The 23,425-nt window shown below is 35.5% G+C and overlaps 1 protein-coding gene across 1 annotated transcript in view; it reads left to right on the top strand.

Moving 5' to 3' along the window:
• The window catches only part of PLCZ1 (phospholipase C zeta 1), a 53,498-nt gene that overhangs the window by 9,078 nt on the left and 20,995 nt on the right, over window positions 1-23,425 (top strand). The window contains exons 4-9 of the mRNA XM_009506306.2: window positions 3,596-3,797; window positions 5,406-5,550; window positions 7,873-8,025; window positions 18,937-19,164; window positions 21,430-21,586; window positions 23,241-23,357. Of these exons, the coding sequence (XP_009504601.1) occupies window positions 3,596-3,797; window positions 5,406-5,550; window positions 7,873-8,025; window positions 18,937-19,164; window positions 21,430-21,586; window positions 23,241-23,357 (1,002 nt within the window). The remainder of the gene's footprint in view (window positions 1-3,595; window positions 3,798-5,405; window positions 5,551-7,872; window positions 8,026-18,936; window positions 19,165-21,429; window positions 21,587-23,240; window positions 23,358-23,425) is intronic.

Genomic DNA, 23,425 nt, shown 5'->3' with positions numbered 1-23,425 from the left:
GAGCAAGAGGGAAAGCATGCATTTGCAGGAGAGAACTTTTGATCCCATTGGCCAATGTAAACCAAGTTTAACAGAGTAGAGACCTCAGTCATATTCCTATAGATTTCATAAAGAATCATGTGAAATAAGAAAGATGACTTAAAAATCTCAACTAAGACAATGGCTGAAGCTGGATTTACGAGACACAAAAATTCAGATATGTGGAAGAACATGTAAATATATAGTTTTAGGAAAAGCTTTACCAGTGGAAGACAATTGATGATGAGACACAAGCCCTTAGAAAACTAAATTGCAGCTCAGACAGCTACTTTATTCCAGTATGCACCAGTATTAGTTACAAGTACAGGTCAGGTGGAAAATAGACTCCCCAGGATGTAAAATCAGAGTAGAAAAGGAAAAACTCTATTCTTACTTTAGCCAAGGAAATATTTCTGTCTTTACAGTTCACTTAGAATATAAATGTTTTAGTTCTACATTACGTAGCCAAATTTTATGGTATGAAATCCCATCTGCCTTGAGGCTGTTATTATTTGATACTTTTAACAATTATTGAAAGCATCCTTCTTCCAATACAGCAGAGTAACACCATTGTCTCTGATTGTAATTATTTCTAATGGGTTCACCCCTAAAATTCCCAGCAGACATATCTGTACCTACTTCAATATCTCTGTTGGCCAGTTAACATAAACAATTAATTACTAATTTGTCTATTAGGAAACAAAAAACACAGGCATTTAAACACAGGGAAAACACCTTTCTTCTAATTTCCCAGGCTCAACTTCAGTTCAGGCTCCTCTCCTCCCCTCTTCCTAGTCTCCACTTCAGTCTAGACACCTTTCCTCCCACCTTGTCATTGCTAAAAAAAAATTAAATAAATAAATTAAATAATTATGAAAAGCCTTCTCTTCAAAAGAATTAAGTCTACAATTCATGTAATTCATTATAGATAAAGCATAGAGGATGAATGTATTCTGTTTTGAGCATTATGTAAAAAAACTCAAAACATTTTTTAACGACCCAGAAAGTAGAAACTTAACCATATTGTTACCAGTATAAAACAATATACCCTGTGCAGACAGATAAATAAAAATGTCAAGATACTAAATAAGATAAAACTGTCAAGAGTCATCAGGGTAGCAATAAGTCATTCTGCAAATCTGTTAGTTAAAAGGAAGACCAAGGAAATTCTTGATCCTAAGGACAACCAGGTGGCTAATATTACTAATGAGACCAGAGTAAGCTTGCAGTCAAAAATATGGAAAAAACAGGCTAAGACACGCATAAATGACTTAAACAGATCAGTGAAGATGGGTTGAGAAATCCATAAGGTCTTAGAAAATTGACTGCAATGAGCTTGGCTAATACAGGGTACCTTTGAAAACGCGGGGAGAACAGATGATGAATTGAAAGACTGGGAAAGATCAAATGCAATATCTATTTTAGAAAGGGAACATCCAAGGAACTAGACACCAGTCAGTTACCAGAAAAAAACTGGAACAAATAATGAATATGTAATCACCTCTAAGATGGTAAGGACAAGAAAGAGGTTGCCAGGACATTCCATGACAAAATAGAATCCAGTTTTCTTCTATGAGAGACTAACAGCAGTGGTGGATAGAAGAAAAATCATATGTTTTAAGACTCTCTTGCATTCTAAAAAACAAGTTGAGGAAGCAGGAATAATAACTATACATAATACACAAACAACTCATTAGAAAATTACTCTGAGAAGTTAGTTATCAATGACTTAGAGACAGAATGAAAGGCTACACCAATCTACATTTTCACTGAGCATTGTGTTGGGATCCAGATTTCTATTATGCCGTTGATAAGATGGATGATGGAATAGAATTTTATTAAATTTAGATTTAACACCAGAACTTCAAGCATAATAGTGAACAAGATTAGAAGTCAAAGTGATCTTGGCAAATTGATGATATAGAAAAGAAGGGTGGAGTTCAATAAGGCGAAGTACTACGTTCTATTTAGGGATCAAACATCAAGAAGGAAGTTAACCAGGTAGAAAATTTTGCAGAAAGAAAATGAAAATTATTGGAAGTCTAAGGAAACCTAACCTAAACAGAAAGATGCAATGAATTTAACTCCTTTCTTCTGGAAAGCAGTGGAATGAGAAGTGTGATAGCAGTCATCATATGTGTATAAGACTGAAAAAAAAAGGAGAGAAATAGTACAAAATAAATTTTTAGACAGCAAGGAAGTTTCAGGGTAAACATTATGGAAAACTTTCTAACAATAAGGTTACTTAGTGCTGAAATAGGAGTACTAGGATATCCATGGATTCTTCACCAATGGAAGTCTAAGAATTGCTTTGACAGATGTCTGGTAGGAATAACATTTGTATGGTTAAGGACAACAGAGTATGTATGTATGATCTCTGGAAGGCCTTCATCCATGTTTTCTATTTCTGTTTAGCATTTTAAAACATTGCAAAGTTTTCTTGTTCAAAAAACTGTATAATTTAGAAATTATTATTTTCTTCATGTTACCATCATCAGAATGATTTTAATAAATCCTCATTTAGATATACAACTTGCAGTCTGTACACATACTGAAGATTGATGGTTGCAGTTCTAACCCGTAAATCATGCTCCTTATAGCTGCATTGAGAATTAACAGGCCAGATAAATGTTTTGGCTTTTAGTTTTCAGGATTTTGTTTGTCAAAAGTTTATATACATTGACTTCTTTAGGCTCTCCTTAACAGAAATTAATATTGGATTACTTACTGCTTAATTATCACTAGTCTACTATAAGGACAAAAATAAGGTTATTTTGCAGACAGAATTGGGCAAAATCCCTGTCTAATTCAAACTAGGTTATGTTTTGAAGCAAAAGCTTACTTTTGAGATTATATAATTTGCAAAATTATTGCATTTGAAGCATGACATTGGAGCAGCAGTTGGCACTATAATGGATCTGTTTGTCATTAAATCAGTTAAAAACAAAACAAATGGGATGAATATCACTGGCATGGAGGCAATTAGCACATTTTGTTACAGATGAAGTAATATAATAAGCTTGATTTGCAATTCATCTTTGTGGCCAGTCATTTATTTTATTAAGATGCTATTTTTATTTCAAATACTTCTAGTTTAAACATTATTTCATCACTATTTGTTTGGAATTTTCCACCGCTGAGGAAGATATTTGGTGCTAGGAACCATAGTTTCTGCAAGATTATTTTGACAGTCTCTGATTGACATTTTTGAGAACAATTCCTGTTCTTTCCACAGAGAAAATAAGAATCTCTTTGTGCATTGACTGGCATATTACTTTCCAAAACTAAACAACAACAACAATTTTCCTTTGTATTTAATTATGACTAGTGCAAACTCGTCTTATTGGAGCCCATAGAAGAATAAAAATGTCTCATGATTTCAGCAATTCATGTCCAGAATTGCACACAACTGATGCTTGCGTGTACATTGTTAAGGAATTTTAAAACTGCAGGAAAGTGTTATGCTGTATAACCTTTAGCAATGTTCAGAACTGGCTATTAAAAATTATGGAAATATACAAATATAACCATCAATTTAGCTTCACACCATATATTTTTTTCCTTTTTTTTTGTTCAGTGAGGAAAAGAAGGCAGATGTCATTTGAAGGATTTATAAGGTTCATGAGCTCAGAAGACTGTTCGGTATTTAAAAATGATCACAGGACCATCTACCAAGATATGAACCACCCATTATGTGACTATTTTATTTCATCTTCTCACAACACCTACTTGATAGCTGACCAACTAATAGGGCCCAGTCACTTATGGGGATATACCAGGTATTTAGACACTGTTTTTAAAGTTTTTAAACATTCTTTGGCTTTTTTTTAAAATGAATACTAAGTCATATAGAAACCTGCTTGGCAATAAGGAACAAAACGATCACAGACAGAAGCAGAAAATGTGAGGTGGTATTTTATTTTGTGTGTACACTTTTCAATATATTTGCCAAACCATCTGTTCGTAGTCTGGAAACAATCTATTTTTTCACTTACATCTCAAAAAATCTACCTCGCAGCAAATGACATCTATAGTATGCAGGACAGTATATGATTAAATCAGTTTTTAATCTCAACATACCATGCAAAAATAAATGACTCCCTGAAATAAATGTAAAATTCCTGGGCAAACTCTAATCTGATCAATATACAGGATGTAAGGGCACAATACAGTGGAGTATGTCAAGGGTATTTGTGATCAGTGTATGTTGCAGTGCAGTCAATTCAGAAGCAACAACAACAACATTGAAAGTGGGCATTATAGTAGCCAGGAGGGAGAAGAGCCTTTGCCTTTGAATATGCAGCATATGACTCCAAGAGGAGAAGGAAACCAAGATGCCTTATTGCCAAGATCCATTTAGGAGAAATCATCAGGGAGGGAGAAAATGGGTTATGTAATAAAGGCAATACAGAGGGGGACAGAAAGTATGAAGATGAAGTGTCCAGCATTGCTATGACGTTATACTACTTTAGTGAAGTGAAAGCAGTTGAAACCATCATCTATCTGAACTTTTTTCTTTTGGTTGTTCTCTGGATATTCTGTAATGGCTTGCAATCATCATAAACATTAGTGAATTTATTTCTAATGGTATTTAAAATGATATGACATTAATACTGTGTTGCTTAAAGTAATTGCAAAGAGACTATGGATCCACTCCCTTCTTTATGTACTATTTATGTAAGGAAAGTGTAAAATGCTAAAATAAGCTAGAAGCATCTTTGAGATATTGTTAGCCTGTAAAGGGCAGCATGTAAAAGACAGATTGGTAAATAGGTAAAATAGTCTACAATGAGTGTTTAAATTAGTAACAAGCCAAATATTAGACACCTAAGACTTTTAAGGGCTGCCATTAAATTTAAGGCATCTGAAAAGCTTTAGCCCTCCCTCTTAGAAATAAGGTGGGGGAGAACAACTGAACTATGTAAAGACCAAGAAAAACCTGATCCTGCAAGTGCGATGCTGTTATTTTTAAGTATAATGATTCACAAACTTGCAGACAAATCCTGGAACAGTAATAAAAAAGCCCTTTCAAACATTTATTCTTCTATTTTAAGCAACAATTTGCCATCATTCTAAAATTCTTTTATTTAAATCTTTGACCCTTATTTTCAGTCTCTTAATGAAGGTTATTCAAATAATCCATGTTACTCCTTAATGCTCTAGTAAAGTTTATTACCTAACATGCCAAGATAAACAACAGGAAATATAGCTCTGTCTCATATCTGTATAATTCAGTAGGATTTCTTTTCTTTTGTGATTAAAAAGTAGGGTTTGGGGTTTTTTTTGTAATTATTCAGTGTGCTTGTAATCAGAAATACAGCGACTTGTATAAGAAAGTGTGGTATCTTTCTTTTGACTGTAAAATTGTTTCTTTTGTTCTTTTAAAGTGCTCTCTTAAAAGGATGTCGTTGCCTGGAAATTGACTGCTGGGATGGCTCAAACAATGAACCTGTTGTGTATCATGGTCACACTTTAACGAGCAAAATTCCATTTCATTCTGTAATTCAAGTGATAGACAAGTATGCATTTGTGGTATGTATCTATATATATGTTGGTTAAAATGTTACTGTGGCTTCGACAAAGCCCATGGAGATGGTTGTTGTTAGTGATTCTCCAGGGTAAAAAAATATAAAACAGAGACAGTGCTTGTGGTCGTGGGCATTATTGAAATAAATTATGGGAAATTTGTTCTATCTATTCTTCATATCTTTTTTTAATTTTATTTAAGGAACAGTAAACATATTTTGCTGATAACGATTATAAACTAAACCTAGTGCAAGGAATTCAGATCTTACCCAGTTTGTTAGGTGAATTCTCACCTGAGGTCATTTAAGCAAGGACTTAGATGTAAAGTAAAAACTACTTCAGGATCAATCTGATGTTTTACTACTCTATATTTTTCATCGTTTTACTTTACTTATTCTTCTGTTGCTATGAGTCTGTCTTATATCCTATATTTAAATTTACAAAACAGAGAAAAATGTTAGATTATAGCTAAGCTTGAGTCTTTGTTTTCCATTTCCTCTCTTTTTATTTTGAATTAAAGGCCTGATAAATGTTACCATCTACTGCTGTCTTTTTGTCAGATGACTCTGACAACGAAGGGCATTGTCCCTTCTGCCTGTCTCTGGCAAAGCAGAGAAAGCTGGAGAGTTTTTGGCACTGTCTCAGTCTTTTGTATAGGTTTCTGGCAAAACTCCTGCTCAAATGAAGTCCTGAACAACTATTAAGATAACCCTTGTATTCAGGCCAGTATTATGTGAATATATACACCTATGATTATCCATGTATATGGATTCTTATGCATATATATTTATAGCCTTCTCAGAGTTAAGAAAGATATATTTTTTTCTGTTCTGACTTCTATATAACATGTAATTAGTTTCTGATTTTAAAAGACAGTGAAAACAAAAATACGGTTTTATTTCACTTTACTTCACAACTAATTAGATATAACTGACCTGTTTTTGCTAATACACAGCACGGTGTACATGACTATAATACAAACTTCATTTAACAGGCACAAGTTACAGTAAGACGACAGAATCACAACAGGTAGTAGTTCGTACCAGCTGTCTATATAAGGTGTGCTTCTATTAGTAGTTAATAGCAAATGCTCAGGTGAAATGTGTAAAAACAGGGTAAACATAAAATGGTACTTCCCTTAGAAAGCGACAGTTTAGGTTCTGCCCAAGCAAAGATTTTATTCAAGGTATTTGTTTTTAGTAGCCACCAGTATTACTGGCAACTTATGAGATTTACTTATACTATCTAAATGGACATGTCTTATTTGAACTATTTTCTAATTTTTTCTCAATTTCCCATGTTTCACCTGTCTAGCTTCAGGACTGTGATAAGTAATGTACAAAGAACCCCATGAAAAGTTTGTGATATTACAAAAAAATATGCATAGCTTGTTCATGTGAAGACAACAATTTCTGAGCAAATTTTAAGGATACTGTCAACTTGAAATGTAGTCAGTTAAAATCTGTCATAAATTAAAGTGAAAGACATATAATCCTAGTTTACTTTGTCAATTGCAATTTTAGAATCTGTTTTTACCTTTGAAAAACAAACCAAAACAATTCTCTCTTTTCCTAACAAAAATGTGTAAACAATGGAGAAAATGCTGTACAGAAAACAAAAACCCTCCCCCACAAAACAGAGAAAGATTTTAAATCTGTGTCACTTACAGTAAATAAGTGGCTACAATTAATATTTAGCTGAAAGCCAGTTTTGCCTTGTTTATCCCTGTTTCAGACACAAAACAGCCAACGCATCATCCTTTAGAAGCTCTGTGTATCAGCTGAGCCATTAACTCTGTGAGAAATTCTGCCTTTTGCTTCCAGGTTGTACTCTGCCCTGTGCAACTGAATCAATCTGATTTTGGCTGATTTAACACTTATTTTCTCTCTACTTTCTTTACATCCAACTTTAATCAGTTTGTTAAATGCCTCTGATAAATTATTTTCTATGGATTATTGGACAAATACAACTCAATATGAGCAGATTTTACCTGGTTTCTCTAATGAAGTATTGAGTCCTTCTTAACTGATCTTAATTTTATTTCCCCAGTTAGTTTTTTCATCTCTTTATATGTCTAGCCCTGTTTTAACCCCCCCTTAACATCCTGAGGGTGCATTTTTATCTTTTTCAACTGTGCTTCCTTTTTTCCATAAAAATTATGAGCTTTTTTAATTGTGTTACTAACCCGAAACAACTAACCTATATTCTGAAAGTTTTGAAAATAAAGGAAAATATAGATTACCAAGGGGACTTTTGTAAGATATTTTGGGAAATCAAGTAGTCCTCTTTTTATTTATTAATAATAAAACCTTTGAATTCTATTTCCAGGCATCTGACTATCCAGTTGTACTGTCTTTGGAGAACCACTGCAGCCCTAAGCAACAGGAAGTAATGGCAGGCTATTTAGAAAGTATTCTAGGTGACAAACTTCTTACTTCAACAGTTGGTGGTTCAGTGGTTACTCAACTGCCTTCTCCTGAGGTAATCACGTTGCATTTTTCTCTGTGAATTATAGGAAAAAAAAGTTTGTTTTGTTTTTTTTTAATCTTCTGAAACTGAATTTATGAAATTACTCATCTGGTTTCTGAAATAGACTTCAGGTGGTAACAAAAAATATTAAACAACACAAAAAGTCACATGAAAAGATAAAGAAAACAGAAGAAGCAAAAATAAATCATGTGGGTTAATATGGAAGTTTTTGTTTAAAGAGAAAGTTTTCAATACAATGCTGAAACATGTATTTGATAAAAGCTAACATACTACCATTTTTGCAAAGCCTTACATCTTGTAGTTCACATCTTTCCAACTTGTGGTGCTTTAGATGCATTACAAGTTTTATTTTATTTTATATAAAAGAACAGTTAAGTAAAGTTTGTGGCTTGCATTTTATTTTATATGGAAACATGGCACCTGTAGTAATGTATATTGTTATTTTGAACCATACTTAGTACCACTGAATAATCCTGCATATCAAAAACTGAGTAGGAACACTGAAATTACTCAGATCTTTTAAAAAGTAAACTATTACTTAATATGAATTAAGTTATCATAGTGTGGTTCATCTACAGTAGTCCTATGTTGGAGATGTGGTAGTCTAAACACAGAAAACATCATCTGCCTTTAAAGAGGGCAGATTTATAGACAGGGAATAACTTGCCAAAGATTGTAGAAGTAAGCACGACTGATTCTGAACTCCAAACCTGACAGCTATGCAAACACCTGATTAATTTATTTTTGGAAATTTCAAGTTACTGAAATGTTGTGTTATAGTGAACAGCTTCAAAGTTTCTGTTGACCTGTAAAGTCAACATTTTGAGGTTAAACTGATCAGTCCTCTACTCTCTTCCTTTTCTTTGAAATGAGGTTTCCAGTGTTTTAGTTTTAAAAGAGGAAACAAAGTATAAATTTTTAAACAACATTATGCTTTGAAACAAAATTTAAAAGTCTTCACTTTATACATGTTAGTATATCTGTTTTCTGCTAATTTAATTTGTGTTCCTTAGATTGAAAGAATTTCCTGAAATTTAAACATGTTATTGAAATGGAAAACTGAATCTACATTTTTTTGTCAATAATAATGCTGATGGAACTATTTCATCGAGTTCTGTTACTGCAAAAACATTCTTTCTCAGTGTGTTTCTCCCTAAGGCAGTGTTTCTCAGCTGGTGGCTTGAGACCCCTGGGATATGAAGTCAGAAAAGGCAATTAGATGGGTGTTGAAAATTTTATTGCAAACTAAAACAAATAAATTCCCATTGTTCCAGTCTTTGCACATAATTTTCTTTCAAGGACAAAAGTTTTTTCTTAATCTCTTGTAACATGAATACATACATACATACAAAATTGTTATTTAGGCTTGTCACTGTTATCAGTGATAGATATATTTTATACCTTTTTTTACAGTAACTGGAATAGGAACAATGCAAATGAAAGTGTGGGGAGGAAAAACACAGTCATAAGGAAAGACAACACACACACAGATGTATTTTTGTAAAGGATTTGCCGTGGAAAAAATATTTCTGAAGTGTTGTGTCCAAAAGTCTTGCTAAAGTATTACAAACTTTTATATATTTGTAGCAATGCTGTCATAAATATATTTAATACACCTTAATAAATTTTTCAGTAAGCCAACATATTTTTTTAGATTGTAGCATTATCTTGTTATCTCACACTGTCCAATATCACTCTGCAAACTTGAAAACTGTTGTGTAAATTAGACAAAAAAATAAGCTGTATTAGACATAAGGGTTTGTTTTAAAGCTTCTCAAAGCTTAGCTGGATTCAGTCTAATAAATGTCCAAGGATCATATGCCCTCTGTAGCAAACATAAGCAGTGTACTGCATCTGAATCGTGGAGTCACTGAATCACATATTTAAAAATACTACTTTCTTTGAGATATGTCCCTTACCATATGTTCACTGTGATATAGGGAAATCATACTTTATATTTTTATAGCTTAGAGTTTTCACAAGTCAGCTCTGTAGAATTTTTGCCTGAAAATGCATTGCTGGGTTCCATACTGATTGCTCACTTAAATGTATGCTGTTCAGGTAAAATTCATTCTACTGAACTTCTAATCTTTTAAAGTTCTGTGAGATGTATTCCACATCTGTGTAAGACATAAGAGTTACCTAAATAATACCACTGTCCTCAGCTGATTTACAAAAGTCTGAATTTAGTAAATCACTATGTTGAGAGTGAACAAGGATTAGGATCATCTACATTTCTGTTAGCTGCTCTGATCAAGCATGTAAAAAAAATCATTAGGATTTTATTTTGCAGTGGAATTATGTACTTATGATTGAATCTGCAAATAGAGAAGTAAGCTTGACTTTTGGCTAGCATCTATTTGAAGATTCATTTTTGGTCCAGGTTCAAAAGGAGGTTAGTGGCATCACATCCTTAAAGCTTGGGACCTTATACATATTCAAGAACTGGGTAAATTCATTATCATTTGAGCTATCCAGATGCTGAACTTAGTTGTAAGCCTGCTTGACACCAGGTATCCACCAAAGCCAGTCTATCATTCACCTTCCTCAGCTGGACAGGGGACAGAAAATATAATGAAAGGCATGTGGGTCGAGATAAGGACAGGGAGAGAGCACTCATCAATTTTCATCACGGGCAAAACAATCTTGACTTGGGGAAATTAGCTTAATTTATTAGCAATTAAATCAGAGTAGGGTAATGAGAAATAAAACTGAGTCTTAAAACACCTTCCTCCCACCCATCCCTTCTTCCTAGGCTTAACTTCACTCCTGATTTTCTCTACCTCCTCCCCTCCAGCAGCGCAGGGGGACAAGGCATGGGGGCTGTGGTCAATTCATCACATGTTGTCTCTGCTGCTTCTTCCTTCTCAGGGGCAGGACTCCCCACACTCTTCTGCTCCAGTGTGGGGTCCTTCCCACAGACTACAGATCTTCACAGACTGCTCCAGCGTGGGTCCCCCCTGGGGTCACAAGTTTACATGCCAGCAAACCTGCTCCAGTGTGGGCTCCTCTCTCCATGGGGCCACAGGTCCTGCCAGGATCCTGCTCCAGTGTAGGTTTCCCATGGGGTCACAGTCTCCTTTGGGCATCCACCTGCTCTGGTTTGGAGTCCTCCATGGGCTGCAGGTGGATATCTGCTCTGCTGTTAACCTCTATGGGCTCCAAGGGGACAGCCTGCCTCACCACGGTCTTCACCACAGGCTGCAGGGGAATCTCTACTCTGGTGCCTGGAGCACCTCCTGTCCCTCCGTCTTCACTGACCTTGGTGTCTGCAGAGTTGCTGCTCTCACATATTCTCACTCCTTTCCTCTGGCTGCAGTGGCACAGTTTGGTTTACCCCCTCCCCTTCCTAAGTATGTTATCCCAGAGCCACTACTGCCATAGCTGGTGGGCTCAGCCTTGGCCAGTGGTGGGTCCTCTTGGAGCCAGCTGGCACGGGCTTTATCAAAGATGGGGGAAGCTTCTAGCACCTTCTCACAGAGCCACCCCTGTAGCCCCCCCACTACCAAAACCCTGCCATACAACCCCAATACAGCCTGCTTTACTTAAGCAGTGCAAAAGAGATGTTACAAAACCGTAAATCATGAATTTAAAATACTGCTTGTGAGAAGGATTCTCAGTGTAAAAAAAGAGAGTTGCTACCTCTATAGTTTACTGTTCCACTTTATCCAAGGCAAAGCACTAACAAGAGTAGGGAAGAAGCTATTGCATCAGGTATGACTCTGTAGGACCCCAACTGGTAAAGCCATCCCAGGAAGAAAATTGTGCCAGAAGTGTTAACACCAGTAACAGAGTAAAGGCACTGTTCTTTAAACATGACAGTCTTCTGATTTCTAATATAAGTCTAATAAAGTATAGTAAGTGTCAGGATGATTAAAGTTCATTGTAATTGCTCAGATATGAGATTGGTTCAACAGAATGCTAAGTGTTCATTGGCATGGCTCAAGCGCAGTAAATACATTTCCCTAAAGGCTGATACAACAGATAGCCTGATTAGATATTTTGAAAAAAATTACTATGAATGATGCACTCAAGGGAATTGGTGTACCTGTCTACATGAGTAGTTTTACTAGCAAAATTCTTATCAGATGACTGTTTCTATCTGTATTATATTCACATGCAACAAGAAAGGAAAGCTTTGAAATCAGTTTCCTCTTTTGAAACTTTCCTATGTAACTCATCTGTATTTATATGTGAACCTGTATCTTTCATTGAATATTGAAGGAAAGAAAAAGAAATAGAAAACGTAGCAAAAAGCAACATTTTAAAAAGAAATCATTATATGCTCTAATTTAGCCTAGTAATAGGTCTTAACTTTTCTTTGCAGTCCTGTTCAACATGTTCTGTGTTAAAACATATTTCTTTCACCTAGATTATTTGCTGTTTCCTTAGCACGTGTTCTTGAATATGCTTTTAAAATCTGTTCTAAATATTAATTTAAAATTATTATTTCTTCAGTATTGTTTCTTTATTTCAGAGTGTTACACTGTCTTATATTAAAGCAAAATAAAAATAAGTGGTAAATTGCTTATATGCTAAAATATTAACTTATCTTGAGTGTCACACTGAAGTAGCTCAGTATTAAAGTGAATATACTTCAAGTGACTTTACTCTGTGTGTGTGTATATATATATGAATTGCATTACTCTGAGTTTAAAAATTAAGATATTTGGATTAGAGTTACAAAGCTTTACCTCCACTTTCCCTAAAATCTTTCTACCTTCTTTTGTCATCTTCACCTACCTTGAGTTGAGCTCCAACCTCCTTAGCAAGGAAGATGGGAGGGATTGAAAGGGTAGAGAGTTTTTCACTTTTCATTGAGATTAACAATAACCACAGAGACATGTTTTATAATATTCTCTGTTAGAGAATATTCCATTCTAATACTATCCCTAAGGAAACAGCACAAACCTCTTTACTTCCACATGTGCCTCACACCTATCAATGCAATGGGCATATTTTGTCCCTGAAGTCCTCTGATTGCCTGCTTCACAACAAGCTATTGATCACTTAGTTGTCACCTCCTGTGCTATTGGCTTCTTTGCTAGGCTTTTTTTAACAACCTACTTGTAGGACCCCTCAAAGATTTGGCTCTGGACTAATCAGTTCAGCCCTCCTTCCTTTTTCTCTCAGATTTCTTTGGCAAAGACCTTCAACATCCAACTTCTCCCTGTCACATGAGAGTGAATAATATGTTTCTTGGCTGGGAAATCCTCCTTATCTGACAACCATTGTTGTTGTTCCAAGTTTTTCTCCTCCCATGAAGGGGTACATGCAGCTTATGCAAGTTTTCTTTTTCAGTACCCACTTCTCAATGCTCTTCAAGATCTGAATCAGATGGTGCCCTTGTCTGTACATGAAGGGAATACCATGACAATTACAGGTTCTTATTTAGATCTTGGAGATTCCCATGGAAATTATTTTCTCTTCTGTTGTCTGATCAATTTCCTACTTCCTTCTCTACACTTGAGCTGCACCTTTGTTAGTTGAGATGATTTTGTGTGTCTGGAAGGATTAAAATGCAGAGCAAACCCAGTCTTAGGTGCTTCCTTGGACCACAGCTCATGCATGATGTCTCTTACTATTGTAAGTCTGAGTGAAAACCACAAGGAGGTCCAGAAAATAAAATTGGTCACTGAAAGCTATAGCTTTCTGCTTTTTCTCAACACCCACTTGCCCTGAAACACAAAACCCAGAAAATTTCATGAAAAGAGTTGTTTTAATTCTGTGGCATGAGCCATATGTTCACCCTGCAGCTCACTGTACTAGTACTGTTAATTCCCTGGAATATTACTGTATTTTGTAGCATCTCAACAGACAATTCTTCCTCTACATGTGGAGTCGAGGAAAGAGAAGGCTTTTCCACTGTTTCATTCTTTCACATACCCCTTATCCACTGAGCTAAACTGAGGCCATCCTTGAGCTTCACCAATCTCTTCTACAGTATCTATCCTCTTACTTCCTTCCCATGCATATATTTTGTCACCCAAGGCAACAGACCCACTACAGTGCTCTCCTTGCAGTCTTGGCCACTATGGTGCTTCTAAAGAGACTTCATGAACTTCCTTTAGTATTCACTGGAATATCAGGTCCTTTTAGTCAGTTCCCACATTAAATTATATTCGGCATCACTGACTGGCACCAGAGACCTCTGCCAGTTGCACCAGCACTCCTGGATTATGCTGATATAAAGCGACAGAATGTGGTGTATTGTGCAGCAATTTGTAGATGAACTTAGAAAAATATTAGAATTCTGGAAGTGAGATCAATTTTTTCTTACCCTGCTGAATCTTTCCTCTCTAATGGGTTTGACAGCTACTGAGAGAAACAAGTAGGCCTCAAATGTAACACACAAAGAATAATGTAAATGCATCAATGTTTTTGATGAAGTTTTCAATTATTTTGCATCATAGTACATCAAACTACCTTACACTGCTGACATGATGCATACATGAACTACTTAGGAATTTTTCATTATTTGCAGGTTTCCTATCACAAAATCAGAAAGAGGTTTTGTTGCATTGTTAACTGAAGGTGAAGGGGCAGCTATTGTTATTTTACAAGTTGTCTTCAATGCTTACCACACAGCTGCAGGATCAATTACTATATTGTGGTGGTTCAGAAGCATTTCTGGCCATGATAGTCAAGGTTTCACTGTAAGCCATGCTATCTAAATAAATAGCCTAAATAAAGACATGCTATCTAAATAAAAGTTCTTATTTAATAATCTCCCTGAGGAAGATTCATAGAAGTCTCCAGTCAACTTTATGCTCTCTGGGCATTTTAAATCCTACTATTAGGGGGAAACCCAGCTCACCCCATAGCCAGGACTCCTCCTTCACCTTTTTCTTCACTTGTGTCTACTCAATATACAAAGGAGCTTTCCATACTCAGACACTCTTTTCCTAGAATAGTCACTGTTTTCCCAGAACACACCAGTCTGGGTGAAGCAAGTACCACATTCTTCGACACCAAATATAACTTTTGAGTGTATGTCTATGAGATCCATATTGCTACTGCACTTTCTTCCTTTCTCTGTAAAGACCTGTCTCACTGAGAAACTTTCAAAACTTGGTTGTACGTGGCTGTCTATAATCTCTGAAAAATAGGTTCTTAGTGACTGTCTGTAACGTCTGACAAAAGGGTAATAGTCTGATTAACCTGTGGCTATGTGATTCAATTTTCAGTCTAACCATCTCCAGATTTTCCTCTCCCATATCTTTATAGGGTTTTATAGTCTTATATTCTTGTTATTGAAAAAGTAGGACATGAAGATTTTCACTCAGAAATTCGAGATCAAGACTGCTTTAGCATATTTAATTCTGTGGCTTCAGTGATGAGATTCATTCCTATTTTTTTGACCTACAAGTCACATATGCAAATGTCTTGACCAAGTGCCTGCATCAGAAATATCTTTGCTTCTTAGCAAGTCAAAAACATTTCCAGTTCACTGTTTTGCCTTTCAATCTGTCTATAACATCTATTCTTTACAAAAATTAGATGAAAGGTGTTGAAAGTGTACCATGCCTTGGTTGATGACCTCGAAAATAAGAAAATCAGCCTTGTTTACAGTAAAATTTCTAGATTCTCTAGGGTTCAGACTTTTCTCAGGGGTGCACAGTGAAATGACTAGAGGCAGTGGGAACAAACTGAAATACAAGAAATTCCATTTTATCATGAGAAAAATAATTTTTGCTGTCAGAGTGGTCAGGCACTAGAGCAGGTTGCCAAGAGATATTATGGAGTCTTGATCTTGAAGATACTCAAAACCTGACTGGACACAGCCCTAATCTTATTGGTCCCACTTTGAACAGGGTGGTTTCACTGAATGGTCTACAGGAATCCCTTCCAAACTCAGCCATTCTGTACTATATGATATGGCTTCCTGGTTTGACCTTGGACCTGCCTCATGACTTGTCTGGCAGTCACTGGACTGCTTCCTGAACTTGCCTACCATCACCAGACCTGCTCTACTTGTCTTACTGTTGCCTTAGTTGGTGAGGTCATTGCCCCATGCCTGCCCTGCTGTCACCCTCAGCTCCTGGGTCACCTTGTGCAGCTGCTGGCCCTTGCTATTCTGCGTTGTTGCAGATTCTTGAACCACGAGCTGCAGATTGGTTAACAGTGGGTTTTGCAACATATTTGAGGGTGAGTTACAGCCCATTTTTTTTTTTGCCTTAAAAGTCTCTAAGAAATGCAATATCATCTGCACTAGAACTTTCTCCAAGACTACTGTCAGATGTCTTTTTGATTGTAAGGTTGGGAAAGTCTGTGGGTGTTTTCATATTTCTCTTATGTCTTATGGAGTCCTCAGGTAAAACAGGACAAGGCATTGCCAGCTAAAGGTCCTGTTTTCCAATGGGATCTAACCTTACTGCCAACAGTTATAGTAGGTCAAGCCTCTGAGCCATTAGCAAATTGATGCTCTCTTTATCTTTGAAGTTTGGCTCCTGAGTGGGACTCTTTCCAGTAGATGAATGAGAAATAATACCTTGCAAAATTGTTTTTAAGGACAGAGCGTATTGCAGTTGTCAGAACGTGGGTTTGCCTGATCTATTCCAAAGTGCTTGTAAATTTCTCTTGGAGTCTTGTATTATTTCAGCTGTTCTGATTTATGTTGTACATCACATCAACCAGAATGCCTATTTAGTACAATAACAAAATTTTGTTCATTTAATTATTTAAATATTTGTTCCAATTGATTGTACTTGGAGGCTTTTGCTTACACCAGCCTTGAAGTCCTGTTATGCTCTAGGGAAGACCTATTATGTTTTACACATTTAAATTTTTTCGTATCCTTACAGTTTATATATCAGTACATGATAAACATGTATTTTTAAAATATTTTGAATTTTATATTTAAACCAGAAAAGAGAAGTTATACTGAATGTTCAGACTTTCAGCTCCTTGTCTGCTTAAAAGATTTAGACATTCATATGAAAAGATGCCACATGTTTAGCACTGGCGATTACCAGTTAAAGAACTTGAATTTCAAATGGTCACTGATTTTGTAACCATACATTTACCATAAGTTGGTTGTTTTTTTTTTTTAAGATCTGTTTGAAGCTCAGACTTAAAATCTGTCATATGGTTTTTTTTAGTTCATGGTTCACTTTTAGTGATTTGGAACTATTATTGGAATCTGCTTCTGGCCAAAATCACGGCAAAAATTTTTCTTTCTAGAGTGTTTTCTGTAACTGTTTTTGAAAAGAGAGTTGTGATTTTAAAATATTATGTTTATAGAAAAAAAAAAGAATTGTTTGTCCTACTTCAGGGTATTTACATCTTTGCTAACAGTTCATAAAGAGAATTGTAGAAACTATCTGACTTAAAGCATCAGGGCCCTTTTTTATATGATGACACAGACTATGGTCTTTTTTTACTTAAAGCAGGTTTACATATAGGAGGTAGTTTTCCTTCCCCTTTATACCAGTTTTTTTTTTTAATTGGTAGAATTAAATCTTACCTATGAATAATGAAATACATAACCAGAAGTAGATAGAATTGCTTTTAAATGGGAAATATGAAGATGCAAAGAAGAATTCAGAACTCTCTAAAATATGAGTAGCATTACTCATTCTAAAACTCTTCTAAAAATATCACAGAAGAAAAAATGAGTGCATCAATAAGAAATGAAGGGAAAGTTAAAGGGCATGCTTATTCTGAATCACCAGTGCAAAGAGACTAATCAAATCTTACAATAGCATGGCATTGATAGATATTAAGCATAGGATATCTCTTTCCAGTGGCACACTGACTAACTACTAACACAAGATCTGAAATGATAAGGGAATTATCCGCAATGGAGATAAAATGTAAATAAATGGAATGTCTGGTTTTTTGCCCACGGCTCTAGTTTCTGTTATAAAGCTTTGGTTTTATATATAAGTTTCTATCATCCATGCTTTTCATATTTACTTAATGGATACCTTAAAATACAATATTTCAGGTATCTTTTATTTAATGTGTGAGTATTTGTTCCTTGTCTCTCTAACTTTCCCAGCAATATAGCCTTCCTTTTCAATAGTGCATATGAAACTTCAGGAATATTTTTGTGGATTACTTTATTCAAGAACCTAAGTTCTCACTGGCGATTCTTCTATATAGAGATAGAGAAGAATGTCTGATACATAATAGCTGTTTTACTATGAATATAACTTCAAAAATCTAAGTGCAATTTATACTCATAGGATTCAGGTGCATAGATGAAAACCATCTTCTTAGAAATTATAACCTTTAATGAATTTTTTCCTTACATTTTTTATTATGGAAGTTGAAACATACCCATTTAAAAACAGAGAAACTGCTTAGGCAAGAAATTACCAAACCCTGTTAATTTCCCTGACTAGGTAAAATCAGCATGAAGATCCACTGTATAATGACATAACCACAAAACTTTTAATTTGGTACGCTAGACAGATGTGCAGAAATGCACTGATCAAGTAGGGTAAAAAAATTCCAGGAGCTGCAATGATAGCTTAAAAAAAATTTCAGATTAATATCAGATACATGAGTCTCTCTATAAAAATGTATTCATGCGTAGTAAAAAAATCCCAAACCTCCTATGTCTTACCTGGCCATCACCTCTGACACTTACTTAACTTCCTACCTTAATCTTGCTCAGTGTTTCAGCAAATGTGTATCTGTTTGGTGGAGAGCCTTTCTTCCCATCATGGGGCTAGATATTCACATCCTCTTGTGCACTTTGATTCCCGGATTCTGTTTGTTTTACTTGGTCTTGACTTCTGCATCACCGATATCTATCTTCACTTCATTGTGTTGCCTCACTTCGTTATATTTAATAAACAGCTTTGCATGTGGGTTGAACAATATCTAGATTTGAAAAAGTGCAATCAGTCCATACATAATTCTAGTTACTACTCTTTAACCTCTTTTCTACAGGCATTAAAATTCAAAATTCTGGTAAAAAATAAAAAAGTTGGAACAATTGAAGAAGGTATGCTCAGGAGAGATCTTGACAGTCATGGTGAGACAGGGGAAGTTTCTGAATTCGAAAATCTGTCCGACGAAGATGAGCCTGATGAGAAAGTCCCTCTTTACCCAAAAAGTAATTCCTCAAAAAGGAAAAGTGAACGTAGACCTTCATCCCCACCTCGAAAAAAGGCAAAGGTAACTTTTGTCTCAATCGAACTTAGAAAACACAGATATATGCCAGCTTTTTGTTTGTTTGTTATAAAAAGGACCATATTATCTTAAAATACAGACTAAATTTAAAGGGTAGGCTTTAAAATTACTTAGAGCAATATATTTTGAGGTAATATTTTTTTAGCTCGATGTTTCAGAGTTCTCCTGATTTTACAAGACATTCTAAATTGGAGCATATTTTAGTATCCAACCAAAACGCAACCCTTTCCTATGCTCCCATCCTAAACTTCACCTGCATTTTTCATTTTCAAGTCTTGTGCTTGTTCCAGGTGCTCAATACTACAATCGATCTAAGATGAAGTTGCCCAACTGCTACGTTGGTCTCAAGGCCCGCCTAGAGCTATGCATGGAGAACACTCATAGCAATTCCTGATGATGAAAGAGTTAACTACCTATTTCTTCCCACAGTCCACCAGTCTATCATGGAAAATTTGAACAGTTGCCATTCCCCTGTTTTCTTTTGTTCTGGATTTATGCATGAAATTAGGTGTAGCATTCTGGTTGTGCTAAAACCTTTTTAAGTGCTTATAATAGAAAAGGTATTTTTACCTTTATCACATAGACACTTAACATTAAATACTATTTCTGAAAGAGAGTGTAAAAATTGGGTGTAATTTTCTTCTTAATAGTCAAATTGAACTTACTCATTTTTTTTTAACCAAATAGTAATTGTCTGCCATGGCAATCTGTGGCTCCATCAGGATTCAAATGGCTTTGTTCAAGTTGTATCAGCAGGCAGGAAGCACTCAGTATCCAGCCACTTTTGCACATCATGCTCTGATTATCTGAATGTATCAGCATTCACCCCTGGTAATGCTCCTCAGGGCTTATTGTTTTTTGCTGAAAGGCAGTGTCTCTTCCTCTCTGTGATCTGAAGGTCCAGATCTTTGCTTCTTTTTCTTTCCATCTGATATGGAGAGATAGTAATTAAAAATTCTGAGAAAGGATAGAGTCCTCTTTTGAACAGGGAAGGCCAAATTTCCATATAGGGTCACATATATTTGTAACATCACGTTACAGACCAGAACATATATCACATACAACTTGATTCACAGCAGCAACGGATGTCTGGTCATGTTTCACAGGCAGAAGAGAAAATGGCTTCCAGAGTTCCACCTTACTGGAGTGGAACTATTTATTCTGAGGCCCCACTCTATTGCTCTATTGGAGGTTGGGAGACCTTTTGAATCCACACCCAAGATACCCTAATAATGCTGTTGGCTTTGGCTGTGTCACTGCCTTTCAAATCCAGAGAGTTGTGTTATTCAGTTCTACGCCAGTAGATTCCTATTGTTTCTCAGGGGACACACACCCAGAATAATTAATGTGCTTGAACTTTGCATAGTTTAAGAGCCATGAGCAGGCAATCCTTATTATTTTGTCAGATGAGAATTTGCCTTCAAAAGCTTTAATGGAATGTAAACACTATTAGTACCATCAGCTCTTTGCTGGCTGCTACCACTGATTAGCTCACAAGTTCATGCTAAGTAAAACGAAGAGGTCACATGGTAACTCAGTTTAAGAGATAAGCCTCTGCTAAAATTTCAGTTGCTTCAGTCAGTGTACAGTAGCCTTTGCTTTTGCTTGTTTTGGTAATGGAGCAAGACTAAACAAAGACGTTGGCCAAAGAACTTTTCATCTTAATTAAGAAGAACAGAGTTTTCCTAACTTCAGAGCGACGCTTGGAGGAATATACCTATGACTGATTTACTTGGTATGATAAAAAATACTCCTGCTAGTCTACATTTTGTAGTTGAGTTTGTGTTATTGATATATAGATTCTCCTGCTCTTTTTTTTTTCTCCAAATACTTCCTACCAGTATACCTTTTCTAGTACTTCATCTATTTAGGAATATAAAATTGGACATATAATTTAAATGAGTAATGTTAAGAGCCATGAAAAATTATGTTTATTTACATACCAGTCTCAGAAGCAGGGAGATTATAAAGCTGTCCAACAGATCACTGTGCTAGGAAGCACTGGAAGCATCCCTCCATTCACACTGCAATTGCTATGATGAACATAGAGACAATAACCTGAATTGTCTCTGACTGGATCAACTCTCATTATCAAAAGTCATATCTTAAACTTAAATATTCACTAATTTTGACACATATTCCTATGCTTTATGCATCCAAATTTATAGATTCTTCTGAACTGTTAATAATAATGAAATATACATTACTGTGATTTTTTATTCTTCCATTATTTTATATTATGATTATTAGATGAAGAAGATAAAAATTGCCATTGCCTTGTCAGACCTTGTGATTTATACCAAATCGGAGAAGTTTGTGAGCTTTGAGCATTCCCTAACTAATCAGAACTGCTATGAAAATAATTCAATTGGAGAAGTTCGAGCACGAAAATTTGTAAAACATTCAGGTAATCTCTTTTGATTTAATCACATAAAAGTTACAATGTTGCTATGGTTTACCACTTACACATTGGAAGGGTTAAAATTTTATGAAACACATATTGCCTAATTTAATTTTGTTGCTTTTATAACATTGTTTTAGAAATATCTTGTTATTTGCACTGTATTTTTATGTATCGGTTTTGTAAGGAAAATTGAAAGAGCTTTGTTTTAATTTCATGTAGTTTTATAAGAACAAATATTAAAGTAGTATACAAAATATATTAATATCTTTTGATTCATTGTTTTCTGCATCAAAGAATTTAGAAGTTGCAGTCAATACTTGAAAATGAGTGGAAGAGGTGGTCTGTAGTACTCACTGCAGTTGGTCATGCAGCACCCCTGGCTTTGATGATAACTACAGTGAAGAGAATCTGCACTGATGGAATGAATAAACCCCACAGCAGGCATTTTGCTCCATTGGACCAGATCTTTCATACCAGTGAAGCTGGATTATTCAAAACTCATTCTGTGTTGGAGCATCTCCATTTGGTGTGGCCAATACAGTGCAGCCTCTGCTGTTTTAACTCCAGCTGTCTGCCAACAGCCTTAAGGGAATGTTAAGAACAGAGATAACTGCCCATGAGAATGAAGTCTGTCACAGGCCCATGCATTCAGGGCCAGTCCAGCTGCCAGCCACCATGCTGTGGAGATGATTCAACAGTTGTCTAGGTGAATGGCGCTGAATGGCCGCACAACATGTAGGCTTTTGCCAGCTGTCCATAGTCAGAGTCCTCTCTATTCCCTCTAGCAATCTAGTGAAGATAGAAGTAGTTCTATCAAAAAAAAAGAAAAAAAGAGGGGTGGAGGGTGGGGGGAGGATGGAAAGGATAGGAGTTATGATCCTGGAAATGTAAAGGTTTCTGTTTCATTACGAAACAGGAATAGTGTAGGTAGAAGTAATTTGAAATCTTCCACATCTGTTTAATTTATGCCTTTGTGTGAGAGAACACTGCTAGGAGGAAGAAAATCAACTCACTTGAATAGTTAACATCTTCTGAAGATTATAAAGGAACGAATTAAATGTCTTTTAGAAATGCTCTGTTCACTCATCTTGAGATTATTCAGTCGTTTTATTTAAACGTCAAAACACAAATCAAGCAATCATCTAAGGGCGATTTTTTTTCCCTATTGAACTATCAAAGAATGAGTGGGCTCTTTGATCAATTTTCTGGTTTGTGTCTTTCCAGTTTTCCATGAGAACACAGTGGGCTTTAGTATAAAAATCATATATTTACCTAATAAAGAGGTGAAAAAACAGAATACTTCCATGAAGGAATGATCCTTGGTTATTGAACAGAAGTCTGCACTATAGGCAGAAATACTATCACATTCAAATATATACAAAATAAGATCACATTTTAAGATTTTAAAGTAGGATTTCAGCCACATCTCAGAGAGGCGCATATGCTAATGTTAACATGCAAAGAAATGTCCTAAAATATAAATATATTGATATGATATACTGATCATGTAACAAATTTTGTTTTTTAATTTTAAATTTTGATCATGTAAAAAAATTTTGCTGGATCAGATTATTATATTTTTATTACTATTTATTCAAATAGGATCTCTTTATTAATAAAGTTTTTCTTACCAAGGTTTTGTCACTCTGATTTTCAGCTAAAGAGTTTGTTTCACATACCTCAAGATTCATTACAAGAATCTACCCCAAAGGAACAAGAGCGAACTCTTCAAATTATAATCCTCAAGAGTTCTGGAATGTGGGGTGTCAAATGGGTACGTATGGTTGCAGAGACTGTTGCATTCCAGGATTTGCAGACATTATACAGATACAAGAGTTTTTC

Source organism: Phalacrocorax carbo, chromosome 1 (genome assembly GCF_963921805.1).
Source record: "Phalacrocorax carbo chromosome 1, bPhaCar2.1, whole genome shotgun sequence".
Taxonomy (NCBI): Eukaryota; Metazoa; Chordata; class Aves; order Suliformes; family Phalacrocoracidae; genus Phalacrocorax; species Phalacrocorax carbo.
The sequence above is the reverse complement of the archived record's forward strand: the minus strand, read 5'-3'. Positions and strand labels throughout refer to the sequence as shown.